The sequence below is a fragment of the Odocoileus virginianus genome, chromosome 28 (genome assembly GCF_023699985.2).
Source record: "Odocoileus virginianus isolate 20LAN1187 ecotype Illinois chromosome 28, Ovbor_1.2, whole genome shotgun sequence".
In the NCBI taxonomy this organism is placed as follows: domain Eukaryota; kingdom Metazoa; phylum Chordata; class Mammalia; order Artiodactyla; family Cervidae; genus Odocoileus; species Odocoileus virginianus.
In genome coordinates this window covers 32,757,231-32,771,542 of record NC_069701.1, presented here as the reverse complement: position 1 = coordinate 32,771,542, position 14,312 = coordinate 32,757,231, and the positions used below count along the sequence as shown (strand labels likewise).

Here is a 14,312-nt window from a genome sequence, read left to right as displayed (position 1 = left end):
CCTCCCTAAAAGGGGCTAACCCTTCTGACCCCACATTCGTCCCTACTCTGTGACTGATTAGCACTTAGCCATCTAGCTGACTACTTCCTTTGGGAAGACCTCATGGAAGGAGCAACATTAAAATAGGGTTTTGAAGACGGAGCAGAAGTTTGTTAAATGAAGAAGCGGGGTGCTGAGACATGCAGTCCTGCCCCAGTCTCTGGGATGAAGAAACAGAAGGAGGGAGGGGAAGGAGTTGGTGGAATGCACGTGGGTTTGGACTGTGGGGAGCTGTATGGTAAGCGCACAGACCCTGAGGTCAGATGAAGCTGGGTTCAGATCCCGGCACTGCCTTTTACTAGCTTGGTGGCCCCGTGCACATGACTTAACCTCCTCAAGTTTCCCTGTCTTCAGTGGTAGAGTGGGGACATGAATGCCTGCTTAGTTAGGCTCAGGTGGGGACAGAACAAGGGTGAGGATCACATCACACAGAGCCCAACATCCAGAGGTGCCCTTTTTCTGGGATGGTGCGACAGTTCCCCAGATCTCCTGATCAATATGGGACAACCCTTTAAAGCCCCCAAAGTTAAAAACAAAACAGTCATTGCTATGAGACCAGATCAAGTTGTAAGCACAGTTTATTTCCCTCTGTGGTATGAGAGACAAGCCACCTGCCAGGGCCTCTAAATACCAGGTGTAACTGTCCCTTTGGCCTGGACACCCAGCCCAACTCATCATACCTTCAGAGATGGCTTTCTCCTTAGGCTGGGGCGGGGGAGCGGGGTGAGAGAGGGAGTACTGAGAGGCTAGGGGAGGCCCTGAGCCTCCCAGGGGAGGCGGCCACCGCGGCTTCGGCCCGTGGATGCTGACCAGGGTGCCACGGGCTGGCCCGGGAGGGTGTGCAGGGCTGAGGCAACAGGGCCTCCAAACAGTTCTGCAGGCAGCTGGGGGCAGGGGTCATGCCTGACTTAGACTTTAGACTTCTGGAAGCCCAGGGGAGCTGGAAGTGTCTTAAATGTCATCTGGTTCAACACTTTCTTTTCCAGGCGGGAGAACTGAGGCCTGATGACATTGCAGCAGATTATAGAGCTGGTCCTGGGGCCTAGTGACCGGAGGCCAAGCCACCCCCCCGTTTGGCTCTGTGACCTAGGCAGCTGGACTCAGTTCTCCCTATTCTGGGTTCTCTGAGCTTAATGACTGTCCCAAGGCCTGAGGGCCAGGACGGCCCCTGAACCCGTGTCCCAGTGAGGCCAGGGTTTCCAAAATGAGTAGAGAGAAATCCAGGGCGGCATCAGGAGGCATTTTCTGATGAAGGGCGGCGCCCAGGGAGCAGAGGGACACACACCCTTGACATCAACTAGCTCTTTTAGGAAATAAACCACTGCGGAAAATGTGTAGGACAGACACCCCCAGGGACTCCATTCGGTACCACAACATGAGAGGACTGGGGCGGCGGGCAGCCACCAGATCACCAAGGCCAGGCTGGGGAGAGGCTGGGCCCAGGATGGCGGGATGGTGGGGTGGGTGGAGGAACGTGGGGAGGCGGGAAGGGGGACGGGGAAAGTGAGGGAGGCTGGGCTCCAACCGCCAGAGCAACCGTCTACTCTGAAGGCTCCTTGGGTATATATGCCACATTATCGTAGGCGGGGGGAGGAGAAGCTGCGGGGCTGGGGATGTTGAAGTCTGTGCCGAAGGCGTTCGGCAGGAAAATCACAGGCTGCAAAGGAAAAGAAAACAAACCCAGGCAATCCTGGCAGCTCCGGCGCCTTCGGGGAGCTGTTGCAATAGTGCCCTCTTGTGGGTATTGTGAGAACAGCGCCCTAAGTAGTGAACGCTCCGAGGATGAATTGGCTCCAGGCATCAGTTCAACTAAATTTCCAAGAAGTATTTGTTGAGGTCACCTATGATCTGGGCATTGGAGGTACAGCAACGAAACCGACAGGAGTCTCATGTGTCTAGGAACTAAGGTTCTGAATTTCTTTGTCTCTGGACAAGCCCTACACTGGTTCAAGGCTTGGATACCACAGCGCCAGCATCCTCGTAGCCTCTTCGCGGCGGCTTCACTGCCTCCAACCCCTACCGCTCCGCCCCGCTCCCCGCCCCCGCAGTGGGCAAACCCTCTAGATTGATTTCCCTGAGCCCCACTCTACTCACCCTCGCCTCTTGGCGTACAGGCCTCTGCTCAGACTTTCAACAGCTCCACACCCCGTTTTGCACAAATCCACCTCCCGAGCGGGACCCCACCCCGCCCCCGCCCACACTATGACCTGCATGTTTGTTTCCGCGAAGGCTGACTTCCAACTGGTTCCCTTGCCACGAAGGCCCTTCCTCCTTCCCCTCTCTGTCTGCGCTGTCCTCCAGTTTGGGGAACACGGAGGTCAATGCCCACCCGAGTCGTGCTGCCCTTCCTGATGCCCACGTCTCTTGACCCGTGAACTTCTGGAGGGTCCCACTCATCCCCGACAGCCATCCTCCTCGTCCCCAGCGCCTGCCTTCCAGGGCTCCACGAGCGGTCGCACAGAGCAGCGAGTCCCTTGATGCTGGCGTGCCCCTGTGGCCACGAGGAAAACCTCCCCGCAGAAACACCTTTGAGTTCCCGAATGTACGGATGTACTAGGATGTACTAGTGGGGCATTCTTTGAAGGGCCGGGGGTGGGGAGGGGTGAGGCACTCACCGCGTGGGCTTGGGCGCGAGTGGCTTGGCACCCAAAGTGGGTGGCAATGACCGCAATGAAGAACTCCAGTATGGTGAAGATGGTAAGCACGGCCAGATAGCCCCTGCCTACATCCTGGGGACCAAAACCCACAGTCAAGGCCAGCCAAGAATTCTAGAACAGAGGAGGAAAGAGGGCCCAGAGCGAACCAGAATAACGTGCCCCAGGTCACACAGCCAGCCGATGGCAGAGCTGGAGCGGGTCTCCCTGCTGCGAGATGCCTACTCTCCCTTGAACTCCAGATTGCTTCTCTGCAACCCGCCCCCCACCCTCCACTACGCCCACCCTTGAGGTCGAGTCCTGGGGTCCATATACACTTGGGGGTCTCTTGGGATTGGCAGGCTCTGCTGATGCCCAGGGCCCTACAACCTCCCTTCCCCCCCACCCCCGCCTCCTCCTGGTTGTGGCTGTTACTCTTCAAGTTTTCCCACTGCTGGGGACGTTCAGATAACACACCCAGTTAGTGACACCAAAATCCATGAGCAGAATGGCCGTCCCTGCAAAGGCCGCCATGGCGCTGAGAATGTTGGTCCCCAGACTGCTCCTCACCTGCAGGGGTAGAGATGGAGGGGAAGGAGGGGAGAGGGGAGGCGGGAGGAGGAGGAGGGACAGGAGCCTCCCACACCAGGCCTCCCATGGCCCCTTGGGACCTCACAACCCATGCCCGTACCTGCATCCTCCTTGACCTTCTCCTTTCCTCCTGTCCTTCCCCGGGGACCTCAGGCTAATGGCCCTGCTGGCCACTCCCCCGCCCTTACTTGAATCGTCTTCTCAGAAGCTTCTGGGAAAGGGGCCTGACCTCCTTCATGGCCTCCCTAGGTGGGGTCTGCAGAGTCTCCTTTGCCCACCCATTACTATGCTCCACCCCTCAGGCCGAGCATCCTGATGGTGCAGCTACCCCACGGGCAGGGGTCAGGGGAGGCCCTCTGCTGTGGACACTGAGGTTGGGAGAGGTGTTGGGGTCAGTTCCACATGTTTCCAGGCAGGGGTTGGCAGAGCAAGCACTGCAGACGCCTGCGGGGCGCCAGGCAGGGGAGACTCACGGGCTGTGAGCCTGAGGTTGGGGGGGGTTGCGGTGGAGGTCCGGGCCTCACCCTCATCCGGAGGCTCCGGACTTGGGACAAGTGGACCCCTGGGTGGTCCAGGCGATGGCTCAGGGGTCACCCTCCCCATGCTGCTGGAACCTGATGCTCTTTTGACCCACTAGCTGAAGCCTTCTGGTTAAACAGCCTTAGCCTTAAAGTGGGCACCACTCATGGGTGGACTGGGGACTGCAGAATTTGCTCAGGTTCAAAGACCCCAACTCCTCTTTTTTTGGATGACAGGGAGGAGGTCGTTGAGATCAGAGCAGCCTCACACGTAATCAATTAACTGATGAATGAATCCTGCAAACTTCTGTTGAGCACCTGGTGCCTGCCAGGCACTGTCCAGGACGCTGTGAGCATAGGGCAGAGTAATTCAGCTCTCTCTCCCCACCCCCATCCAGACTTTACAGCCTGAGCTCGGGGGGGGGGGGGGGGCGGATATAAGTTTGATTCTGAGGGTTCCCTGTGTCCAGTCCTGTCCTATTACAATCCATTCTCCACCCAGCAGCTCTCAGGAGTGAAAAAAGAGCACTGATTCTCCTGCCCCTGGTGGCTCAGACAGTAAAAGATCTGCCTGCAATGCAGGAGACCCACGTTTAATTCCTAAGTGGGGTAGATCCCCTGGAGAAGGGAATGGCAACCCACTCCAGTATTCTTGCCTGGAGAATTCAATGGATGGAGGAGACTTGTGGCCTACAGTCCAACTGAGCGACTAACACTTTCACTCCCCCCCACCTCCACCCCGGGCTCCAACCTCTGTGGCCTCCCACTGCCCTTCAACTTGACTCCACCCGCGAGTGTCTCCCCACCTTTCCCGCTCAGCTTAGTTCCTCCCTCTCAGCTCCTGGTTTGCTGTAATCCAAAGACCTGGCCCCTTGTCCACCCTCCAGCCTGGGATACTGGTCTCCAGGCTTTTGTATGGCTGCTGCCCTCTGAATAATGAGCTCAGCAACACCTGCTCAAAGACTGCTCTCCCAGTTGAGCGGAACCCCTCACATTATCCTGGGGCTTTGTTCAGCACTTTTCACTCTGTAAAGACCTTATCTGTGTGTGTGTGTGTGTGTGTGTGTGTGTGTGTTTAGGCAGGGGTTGGGGCTGTCTTACCAGACATTAGAATGTAAGCTCCATGAGGGCAGGGACTTGACTCTGGTGCAATGCTCAACACTCTCCCATCCAAAGCCTCCATCGCCCCCTGCCTTCCCTGCCCAATCACCCACAGAAGGCATGGAGCTGTCTGAGATGTCGACCCAGTGCATCGCTAACTTCTCCGCACTTCCCTTCCAAGACTTTTGCCCCGGTCAAATGGAGTCACACATAGTTTCCATGGTGACCCTGCCCATACTCCATCCTTGCATCCTCATGATCTTCCTTCAGGATTCCTACATGCCCACCATGGCCCAGATCAGCCATATCCTGCTCAGGAGGGCTTTTTGCCTTGTCCTTTTCTCTGGGCCATGAGCACTTCATCTGCAGACCCTCGCTTTCTGCCTCTTATGGTATTTTGAAAGTGCGTCTTGGTTTCTTCTCTCCTGTAGGCAGGGCAGGGACTGTGTCTGGCTGTCTGGGTGTTACCCCATGCCTGGCCTCCAGCAGCCCCCTGTGGAGTGTGTGGTGAGGGAGTCTTTGGAGGCAGGGCAGAGTGGAGCTGGCTGCAGCCCCACTCTCACCGCTGGGTCTCCCACTCAGACTTACCAGGCAACTGGTGTGGTTCTTCTCGGCTGCCACTGAGAGGGACCCCGAGATGATGAACTGTGTGGGGAAGCGGGTGTCCTAGTGAGGCTTCAGCCGGGACACTGGGCAGGGCACACCATGCCTGGCACTATCAAGGCCGTGGGTATCAGGGAAAGGCCAGCAGCCTTCTGGATGCCACCTTCTTGGCCTCCTGGCCAGGCACTTGAGATCGCTCTGTGAGGGTATCCCATGGTTACTACGGGCCCCTGTCCAGGGAACTAGGGCCATGGCTTGAAAGATGAATGTTTTCACTGACATTGTATCATCAGTAGGGAAGGCATTGCTCCTTCAGACATTCACTCATCAGACATTTCCTGAGCAGCAGGCATGTGGCAAGATCCTAGCAGAGTTGAATAAGACAGACAAGATCTCTGCCCTCCTGAGGCTTCTATTCTAATTTGGGAAGATGGACACTTAGCAAATAAACAAGAATGCTTAGAAGTTTGAAGGATGGAGGCCGGGTAACTACAGGTGTTTTGTGTCCTTATCCCCTGCCTTCATCCCCTTCATTCCATCCTTTTGGCGGGGAGCAGGCTAAGCTCTATGCTGGGAGCTTTTCACACACAAGAGTGGGGTCTGGGTCAGGTAATGATTAGGGTTTGCGGCTGGGAGTTAGATTTAGGCTCAGGCCCCCACCCAGGAGCCGCTGTGCCTAGGAGAATGAAGTGGAGGGTGAGCCTGGGCACAGCCCCCCGCCCAGATGGCCCCGGCACTCACGCAGGCTCCTCCCCAGAAGGGGACGCCGCCTTCGATGAAGAGCATCCCCACGTGGCCGCGGCGCACCATGAGCAGCACGCCACCGAAGCCCAGGTGGATAAGGCCGATGAGAATCTGGACGGTCTGCGGGGAGCAGACGGCGGCTCAGCCAGGCGGGCGCGGCGGGCTCCACACCGCCCCCTACCGGGCGCAGAGGAGAGCGTGGCAGGGCCCTGCAGTCCCGCTTTGAACCCTCAGCGACTCGGAAATGAACTCAGATTGCCTTCTTTTAAGGAGACATCATTATAACAACTGTAAAAGACACGGTATTTTAAGATGGAAAGCCAGTTCCCCACAGCTTTCAGGACCCACCCTTCTGTTTCCATGTCTCCACGGGTTTGCCTTTTGCTCTGACCAGGTCTCAAGCATCCTGTGTTTCTACTTGGTCTCTTAGCCCTCATGTCAATGGCTCAGCAATCCCTGCGCTGACTGCCTCACCGCTTCCTTCCTTGTGCCCCTGCAGCCTGCACAGATATCTCCTTGAGTGTTTTTCTCATTGGAGTGTCATTGATGCATCCCAGTCACGTGCAGGAGCTGCCGCCTACCACCTGGAATCTGGACTTAGGTTTTATATTGATTAGTTAATCAATTAATTAAAGGAGTAGTTTCCCAGCACCTCACTGATCCATTCTCAGAAGCAGGATGGTTTTCCCAAGGATGAGAACAATGGGGGCTTCTGGTTCATGCTGCTACATTTCTTTCTAAGTGGTTTTTTTTTTTCTTTTTGTTTTGTTCGTTTGTTTTAAAGTATTTATTTATTTGGCTGCTTTGGGTCTTGGTTGAGGCACACAGGATCCTTAATCACGCAGCATGGATTCTCTAGTTGGAGCATGCAGGCTGCAAAGTGCACAAGCCTCAGTAGTTGCAGCAGGCAGGCTGTGGGATCTTACTTCCCCGACCAGGAATTGATCCCTCATCCACCTGCCTTGCAAGGCAGATTCTTAACCACTGGACCACCAGGGAAGTCCCTGTTTTCCAAATGGTTTTGGTAACAACTGAATCTAGAACTGTGTGGAAAGGGACATTGATGGCCCCTGAACTCAGCCTCTGTCTAATCCGTGTGGTGGTGGTGGTGGTTTAGTCACTAAGTCGTGTCCAACTCTTACGACCCCATGGACTATAGTCTGCCAGGCTCCCTGTCGATGGGATTCTCCAGGCAAGAATACTGGAGTGGGTTGCCATTTCCTCCTCCAGGGGATCTTTCCGACCCTGGAATCGAACCCGGATCTCCTGCATTGCAGGCAGATTCTTTACTGACGGAGCTACTAGGGAAGATCCTAATCCAGGAGTCCTGTCCATCTCCTGACTTCTAAATGGACTCCCTTAGTGATGAGGTGCTCACTGTGATCCATTTATGGGCAGTTCAGGCTGTAGAATCATATCTTAGGATCATGTGCTATTTACATGTTTTCCTAACATGACAGCCAAGCATTTGTACATTTAAAGGCGTGACCCTTTGAATCCTCTCTTTCCTTCTCTCTTCGGTCACATGTCTTCCATCTTTTCTGTGTCCTTATGGGGCATCACGTCCCAGCTGCCAAGGCCACTCTCCTCCTTGGGTCCTTCCCCTGCTATTGGATCAACACTGCTATTCCAGTTACTCCTCGTAAGACACCGGCTGCCACTTACCGAATGCCTGTCTACACTAAGTGATGTGCTGGGTGTTTTAAATTATCTCTTTTAACCCTAATGTGATGAGGTAGGTATCCTAAAATTATTATCTTGATTTCAGAAATGAGGAAAATGAGGTTCAGAGACATTCAGTAATTTGTGCGAGGTCTCCCAGCTAGGAAGTGGCAGGCCAACTAATTCTAAAGCCAGTATTCTCCCTGGCTGACATTCCCTAGAACCTATCTATAGTTTCTCCTTTTTATATTTTTCAGCAATTTTCATTTGTCTCAGCAAAGCCCTTTGGGGGTCATTGTTTCCCAGAGTCAGGTCTGAGATTTCCAGTCTCCAGCAATGGATCCACCATCTTTGTCCATTGCTTCTAGTTCATTCCTGCCCCAGTGGAGTTGGTGCAGCCTTTAGGCTCCTAAGTTCCAGCATATTCAAGCCCGAGCCTTGGGCCAGCGACTTGGCTTTGATGAAGCTAAGCTCCCTAACCTGTCCAGTGGGAACTATGACCCCTGTCTCACAAGTGGTGATGAGACTCTAAGGAGACTATGCGTGCAAATTCCTTGGCCCAGTGTGCGCACCTCTCGGGGGCACTCAGTAAATGAGAGCTGTCATCACTGTGGTCATCACCACCATCATCATCAATTAAACTATGTTTTCCTCTTCCATGAGGACAAACTGAGGCTGAGGGACAAGCTGAAGACCCTCCGCATGTAATATGTAGATAAATATGTGTATCTATCTATCTGTCTATCTACTGATCTCCCTCCAAGAGATCAATATCTCAAGGCTATCTGAGGTTGGACTGTCAGCCCTTTAGGAGCCAAGAGCTGGCCTTGCTACCACTTCAGCTTCACCTCATCTCCCTCCTTCCTCTGCTCATCACCTTCTAGCCATGTCTACTTTCTATTTTGTCCTTGAACAAGCCACCTCAGGGCCTCTGCACTTGCTGTTTCCTCTACCTGATGAGCCAGTCTCTGTCCCCTCACTTGGCTGGCTTCAGCCCAGCATCTAGATTATTAGCTACAATGTCATCTCCCCAGACAGACCTCTCTGTCCATATTTGCTAGTGTTGCCCCTCCCCCATGATCATTTTTTACCTCACTGCCTTATTTGGAGTTATTTCAGTCATTTGCTCACTGGTTTACTCTCTGTGAGTGCTGCAGAGTGGTCCTTGTCTGCCTGGTGCATGGCTGTATCCTCAAGTCCTCACTGCTGCTGCTACTGCTAAGTCACTTCAGTCGTGTCCGACTCTGTGCGACCCCATCCTTGGGATTCTCCAGGCAAGAACACTGGAGTGGGTTGCCATTTCCTTCTCCAGCGCATAAAAGTGAAAAGTGAAAGTGAAGTCGCTCAGTCATGTCCGACTCTTTGCGACCCCATGGACTGCAGCCTACCAGGCTCCTCCGTCCATGGGATTTTCTAGGCAAGAGTACTGGAGTGGGGTGCCATTGCCTTCTCCTCAAGTCCTCACTAAGCATCTACCAAATGCTACCCTGGCGGCTCAGACAGTAAAGAATCCACCTGCAATGCAGGAGACCTGGGTTTGATCCCTGGATTGGGAAGATCCCCTGGAGGAGGGCATGGCAACCCACTCCAGTATTCTTGACTGGAGAATCCCCATGGACAGAGGAGCCTGGTGAGCTGCAGGCAATAGGGTTGCAAAGAGTCAGACACGACTGAGCAACTAAGCATAGCACATACCTCCAAGGTGCATGAGTGCCCCCTCCTTGCCCAGCACCTGTGCCCCCGGTGGTTGGAGAGACTGTTCTTACCCCCAAAGCCTTGGGCTCTCCCGTCAGGAATGTCTCCCCGGGCCGCAGGTCTGGTGGCTGGGTGACCCGCGGTGTCTGCGCCCCCAGCGGCGGCTCCTCGTATTGCATGATCCCCGGAGGCTGGCGCAGGGAGGTGGGCAGGATGGCTGGGGGCGGGCGGAGGCCGCTGGCGTTGCTGGGTGGGATGACGACAAACACGCCATTGCTGGAGGGAGCCGCGGACATCGTGCTCAGAAAGCCTGGAGACAGAGGCTCCGGAAATAATAATGATAGTGATGATGGTTACGCATCTGCACAAGAGACTCAGTTTATCAACAACCTGCCTGCCTATCTACCCCTGTTCACTGCAGTCCCCAGAGGCTGGCACCAAAATCTCTGCTCAGTGAAGAAGGGAAGCTTCCCTCAGGGAAGTAAAGGGACGTCAGAGGTCAAGGTGAGGCAAGGCCAAGACTTGAACCCAGTCTTTCTGACCCTAGAAACCACATTCTCCATCTCTGTTATTATTACATGGAAAGGCCCTTTAGAGGAACATGCATTTAAATTGCCTCCTTTGCCCAGAGAAGGCAAGTGACTTACTCAAGGACACACAGCTAGTATGAGCCAGAGCTGAGCATTCTCTTCACAGGGGACTGGAGCTCACCCACCACTTCCTGTCCCTTAGCCCAGGGCTAATGAGCTTGCATAAATAATCCCCCTGGGCAATTTCCTGCTGTGGGAGCTTTCCTTTTGGCCACCCAAGCAATCACCATTATAGTAGACAAGCCATGCACAGAGTATGGAAACTTTACGCGTAGGTGGCCTGAGCAAATGCTTTGGGGAAAACCACCCAACTATCAGGAGATGGGTTTACTAGGACCAGCAGAGGGATGAACCTGCCAGATTATACAATGAAATGAAGAACAGGCATCCTTCTCATTGACGTTAATTGGTTCAGCACACGACTCTGCAGATAGAAGCTGGAACTTGAATCCTGGCCCCTCTGGGTAGCGGGAGACCTGGGGGCAAGATGGCCACCTGCCCCAGCCTTAGTTTCCTTATCTGTAAAGTGGGGATAAGAACACTGAGAGATAATCTCATAGGGTTTGGTGTGAACTAAAATAACACACCACCTTGAGAAAAGCCATCCTTCAGAATCTAGCCATGACTAGGAGTCAGGCACAGGGTCCATGGCCTCAAGGAGCCTCGTGTCTGGTGGGAGAAGCAAGAGAAGCTTGTAATTCAGCCCAGCAGATGACGACAGCATTGACTGAGCACCAAGCTCGGGGTTGGGAGTAGGAAGAATTAACAAGGCATATCCCTTGGGATGGACAGGTGCACATGGCTATATTTGAAATGGATAACCAACAAGGACCTACTATATAGCACAGAGAACTCGGATGGGAAGAGAGTTTGGGGGAGGATGGATACATGTATATGTATGGCTGAGTCCCTTTGCTGTGCACCTGAAACTATCACAATATTGTTAATTAATCACCTATACCCCAATACAGAATAAAAAGTTCAAAAAAAAAAAAAAAAAAAAAAAGACTGTCCTGTCCTCAGACTCTGGCAAGGTAAAGCGGGGCTCTGTTAGGCCAGGGTGCTGGTGGAGGTGGGAACTGATTCCACCTCACTGGTTGCGAGCTCAGTCGCGTCTTCAGGGAGGACGCAGACCTGAAACTCAGAGGCGGCTATTCTCTGCTCTCACCTCCCCACCCACATTCCTTCCCTTTTCTCTTTCTCTCGTTGTCCATCTTTTTCTTTCCCCGCCTGTTGCTCTTTTCTCTCTTCACCAGACGTATTTGAGAAGAGTAGGCGACTGCTGAGGATGTTGTAAAAAAGTCCCTGGTCTGGCAGTCCAAGCACATGGGACCAGAGTGAGATGCTGGGAGACGGAGGGTCTGGGCTAAGGAGAACCCCTCCTGCCCCAGGAGTCCTCGCTTCTTGAGGTGTGAATTATGAGCATTTACTCCTCTCATTCTAAGGGAGAGAAGGCATGGATTGTTAGCTCTGCTTAGAGATGCTTCCCTGATGGCTCAGCAGATAAAGAATCTGCCTGCAATACAGGAAACACAGAGGACGCGGGTTCAGTCCTGTGTGGGGAAGATCTCCTGGAGAAGGAATTGGCAACTACTCCAGTATCCTTGCCTGAAAAATCCTATGGCCAGGGGATCCTGGTGGGCTACAGTCCAATGGGTCTCAAAGAGTTGGACATGACTGAATGATGAAGCACAGCACAGAGATGAGGAACTAGAGGTTCAGAGAGGGTGACTGTGTCTCCCATGGTCACACAGCACCTCAGTATTGAAGAATTGGGGTAGGTCTGGACTCCTGTCTCCTGGTAGAAGGACTGTTGACTTGGTGGGAGGCATTCATTCCTGGGTTCAAGTCCTGCCTATGTCAGAGTGAGGGGATCAATCCAGTATTCCAGTCTTTGGAATACTAGTTCTAAAATGCTTGTAATAAAAGTTAATTTAAAAAATACAACTATACTCCAGTATAAATTAATAAAAAATAAATGAAAGACTTGGAGTCCACAGAGGAGTGAATAACCAACCATTGGGGCCTGAGTCTGCCAACTTTCTACTTCCTCACACAAGTTCATTTAAAGAAATCACCCACATTCTCAACATCACCTGAAAAGGATATTTAGCACCAGAGAGGGAGGAAGGGCATAATTTTAGAAAAAAAGGACAAAATCTTTAGGTGGAACACATTTAACTTGGTGCTGCTTTGCCTGTAGGGTTGTCATTTCATCAGGGACAAGGTTCACTGGTGGCTCAGATGGTAAAGAACCTGCCTGCAACACGGGAGACCTGGGTTTGGCCCCTGACTCAGGAAGATCCCCTGGAGAAGGGACCGGCAACCCACTCCAGTATTTTTGCCTGGAGAATTCCATGGACAGAGGAGCCTGGCGGGCTACAGTCCATGGGGTTGCAAAGAGTCGGACACAACTGAGTGACTAACACTTTCAACACAGGTGAAAACTATGTCTGGACCCATGGTGATTTGGAGCACATCTGTGAAAATCTCTGGGGGCCCAAGAAGCAGCACCATGACCTACACCCTTCCTGGGCTCTCCGAGGGGGCCAGAGGGGCCTCAGAAGGGAGCACAGGCATAATTAACGGCATCTCTCCGAGGTGGGAGGTGAGAAATTTGCTAAAACTGAGACCTCACTCCCCCTTAGATGAAAAGAAAACACCTACAAAAATAGGCTCTCAGCTGATGTCGCGGGTTAAGAGGCAATAAAAGTGTCACAGAGCTCCTGAGACTTGAAATTCTCTACTTACCCCTCTGAAGCTCCCATAAGCATCGCCACACCATCAGGCCAGGGACCACCATTCTGTCAGGTTCCAGAGGCCACATGGTCCATGCCTCTAGCTATGTGCCCCCAGAAAGAGACTCTATTTTCCTTGTGAATGAATCACCCAGCTCGCTGTAAGCCCTGAGGGACGTGTGTCAGGGACAGGCAGGTGGAAAAGGGGGCAAAGTCATGATCCCCTGTATCCAGGAGCTTACCAGATACCCACCAGGGGAACGGGTACCCAGACTTCAACAATGTGTGATATGAGCGGCTGCACAGCCTTCTGCAGTCTGTGGAGTCCTTATGCGTATGGGAACCATGGAACCTTATAACAGCCCCTGAGGTCAGGGTTAATCAGTCCATTTTCCAGACCAGTAAACTGAGGGTCAGGGCTTCCCTGGTGGCTCAGTCAGTAAAGAATCCACCTGCAATGCAGGAGACCCAGGTCTGATTCCTTTATCCGGAAGACCCCCTGGAGGAGAGCATGGCAACTCACTCCAGTATTCTTGCCTGAAGAATCCCATGGACAGAGGAGCCTGGTGGGCTACAGTCTATGGGGTCACAAGAGTCAGACATAACTTAGTGACTAAACCACCACCAAACTGAGGGTCAGATATTGTAATGTGGCCTAGTGGCCCAGGCCATGGGCCCTGAAATTGGACATAATTGTCAGAGATGTTAAAACAAAAGTTTCAGCTGACTTCAGATACTGGAATGAGCTTTGCCACAGACTACCTGGTAAAACTTGCCAAAAGCAGGTGGTCGTGAACCTATTAGGTGACTTTGCCACCTTCACCCACATGGCTGGGAATGGAAACTGAGAGCGGATTTTGGAGATAATATTAGTGTGATCTGAATTTAAATACAGGGGAAGGTAAGCTTTCCTGTTCACCTTGAGACAAAAGGGAGGGGCTGGCTTTATGGACACTTGGAGAAATTGACACGCACTTGCATTTTGGGCTTCCCGTGATTCTGAGTAGAGGGAGGGGTTTTGGGGGGAGGTACACAGGAGAGAGACCCCTCCCAGTGATGAGGGGGCGCATCCAGAGACCTGGTAAAACACTTCTGCAGACAAACTGGCTCAAACACTGCCAGCCTCAAAGGAGGATGATGGGTGCTTGCAAGAGCAGCAGTTAGTTCCCCTGTCCCTTCATCTCTTCCTTCTCTCCTCCTTCTGCAGCCTTGGAGAAACTGCGGTCAACCAGCTGGTGGGAGGGGAAGTTGGTGGGAAAGCCAAGGGGAGGTCCTCCAGGTCCTCTTCTTACCTACCTTTTGCTGGGCTGAGGATCCTGGTGCGCTAAACTCCTTGTGACCTAACAGGATATCGGACCCTCCTGTGACCAAATTGGGGGTGTTTGCCTAGTGTGAGAG

The 14,312-nt window shown here is 53.1% G+C and overlaps 1 protein-coding gene across 2 annotated transcripts; it reads right to left on the bottom strand.

Annotated features, from left to right (window-relative positions):
* Positions 1-644: 644 nt before the first annotated feature.
* Positions 645-9,882, bottom strand: MS4A15 (membrane spanning 4-domains A15). Of its 2 annotated transcripts, XM_070457102.1 has the most exons (6): positions 9,658-9,882; positions 6,227-6,349; positions 5,471-5,527; positions 3,150-3,242; positions 2,655-2,768; positions 645-1,696 (listed from the first exon to the last, which is right to left on the bottom strand). In XM_070457102.1, the coding sequence occupies exons 1-6, from the start codon at positions 9,880-9,882 to the stop codon at positions 1,580-1,582; spliced, it is 729 nt and encodes a 242-aa protein (XP_070313203.1). In that variant the 3' UTR covers positions 645-1,579. The 2 variants fall into 2 exon arrangements, with proteins under 2 accessions (XP_070313203.1, XP_070313204.1); XM_070457103.1 differs by lacking the exon at positions 6,227-6,349.
* Positions 9,883-14,312: the final 4,430 nt, after the last annotated feature.

What these genes read in the sequence shown, in the direction of transcription:
- MS4A15 (XM_070457102.1), bottom strand. Translation starts at nt 9,882, where the DNA reads ATGTCCGCGGCTCCCTCCAGCAATGGCGTGTTTGTCGTCATCCCACCC. An exon ending in ATTTTGGTGTCACTAACTGG is followed by an intron (nt 2,769 to 3,149) that starts GTGTGTTATCTG and finishes TTTGGTCCCCAG; the next exon opens with GATGTAGGCAGGGGCTATCT. An exon ending in CTCGCGCCCAAGCCCACGCG is followed by an intron (nt 1,697 to 2,654) that starts GTGAGTGCCTCA and finishes TTTCCTTTGCAG; the next exon opens with CCTGTGATTTTCCTGCCGAA.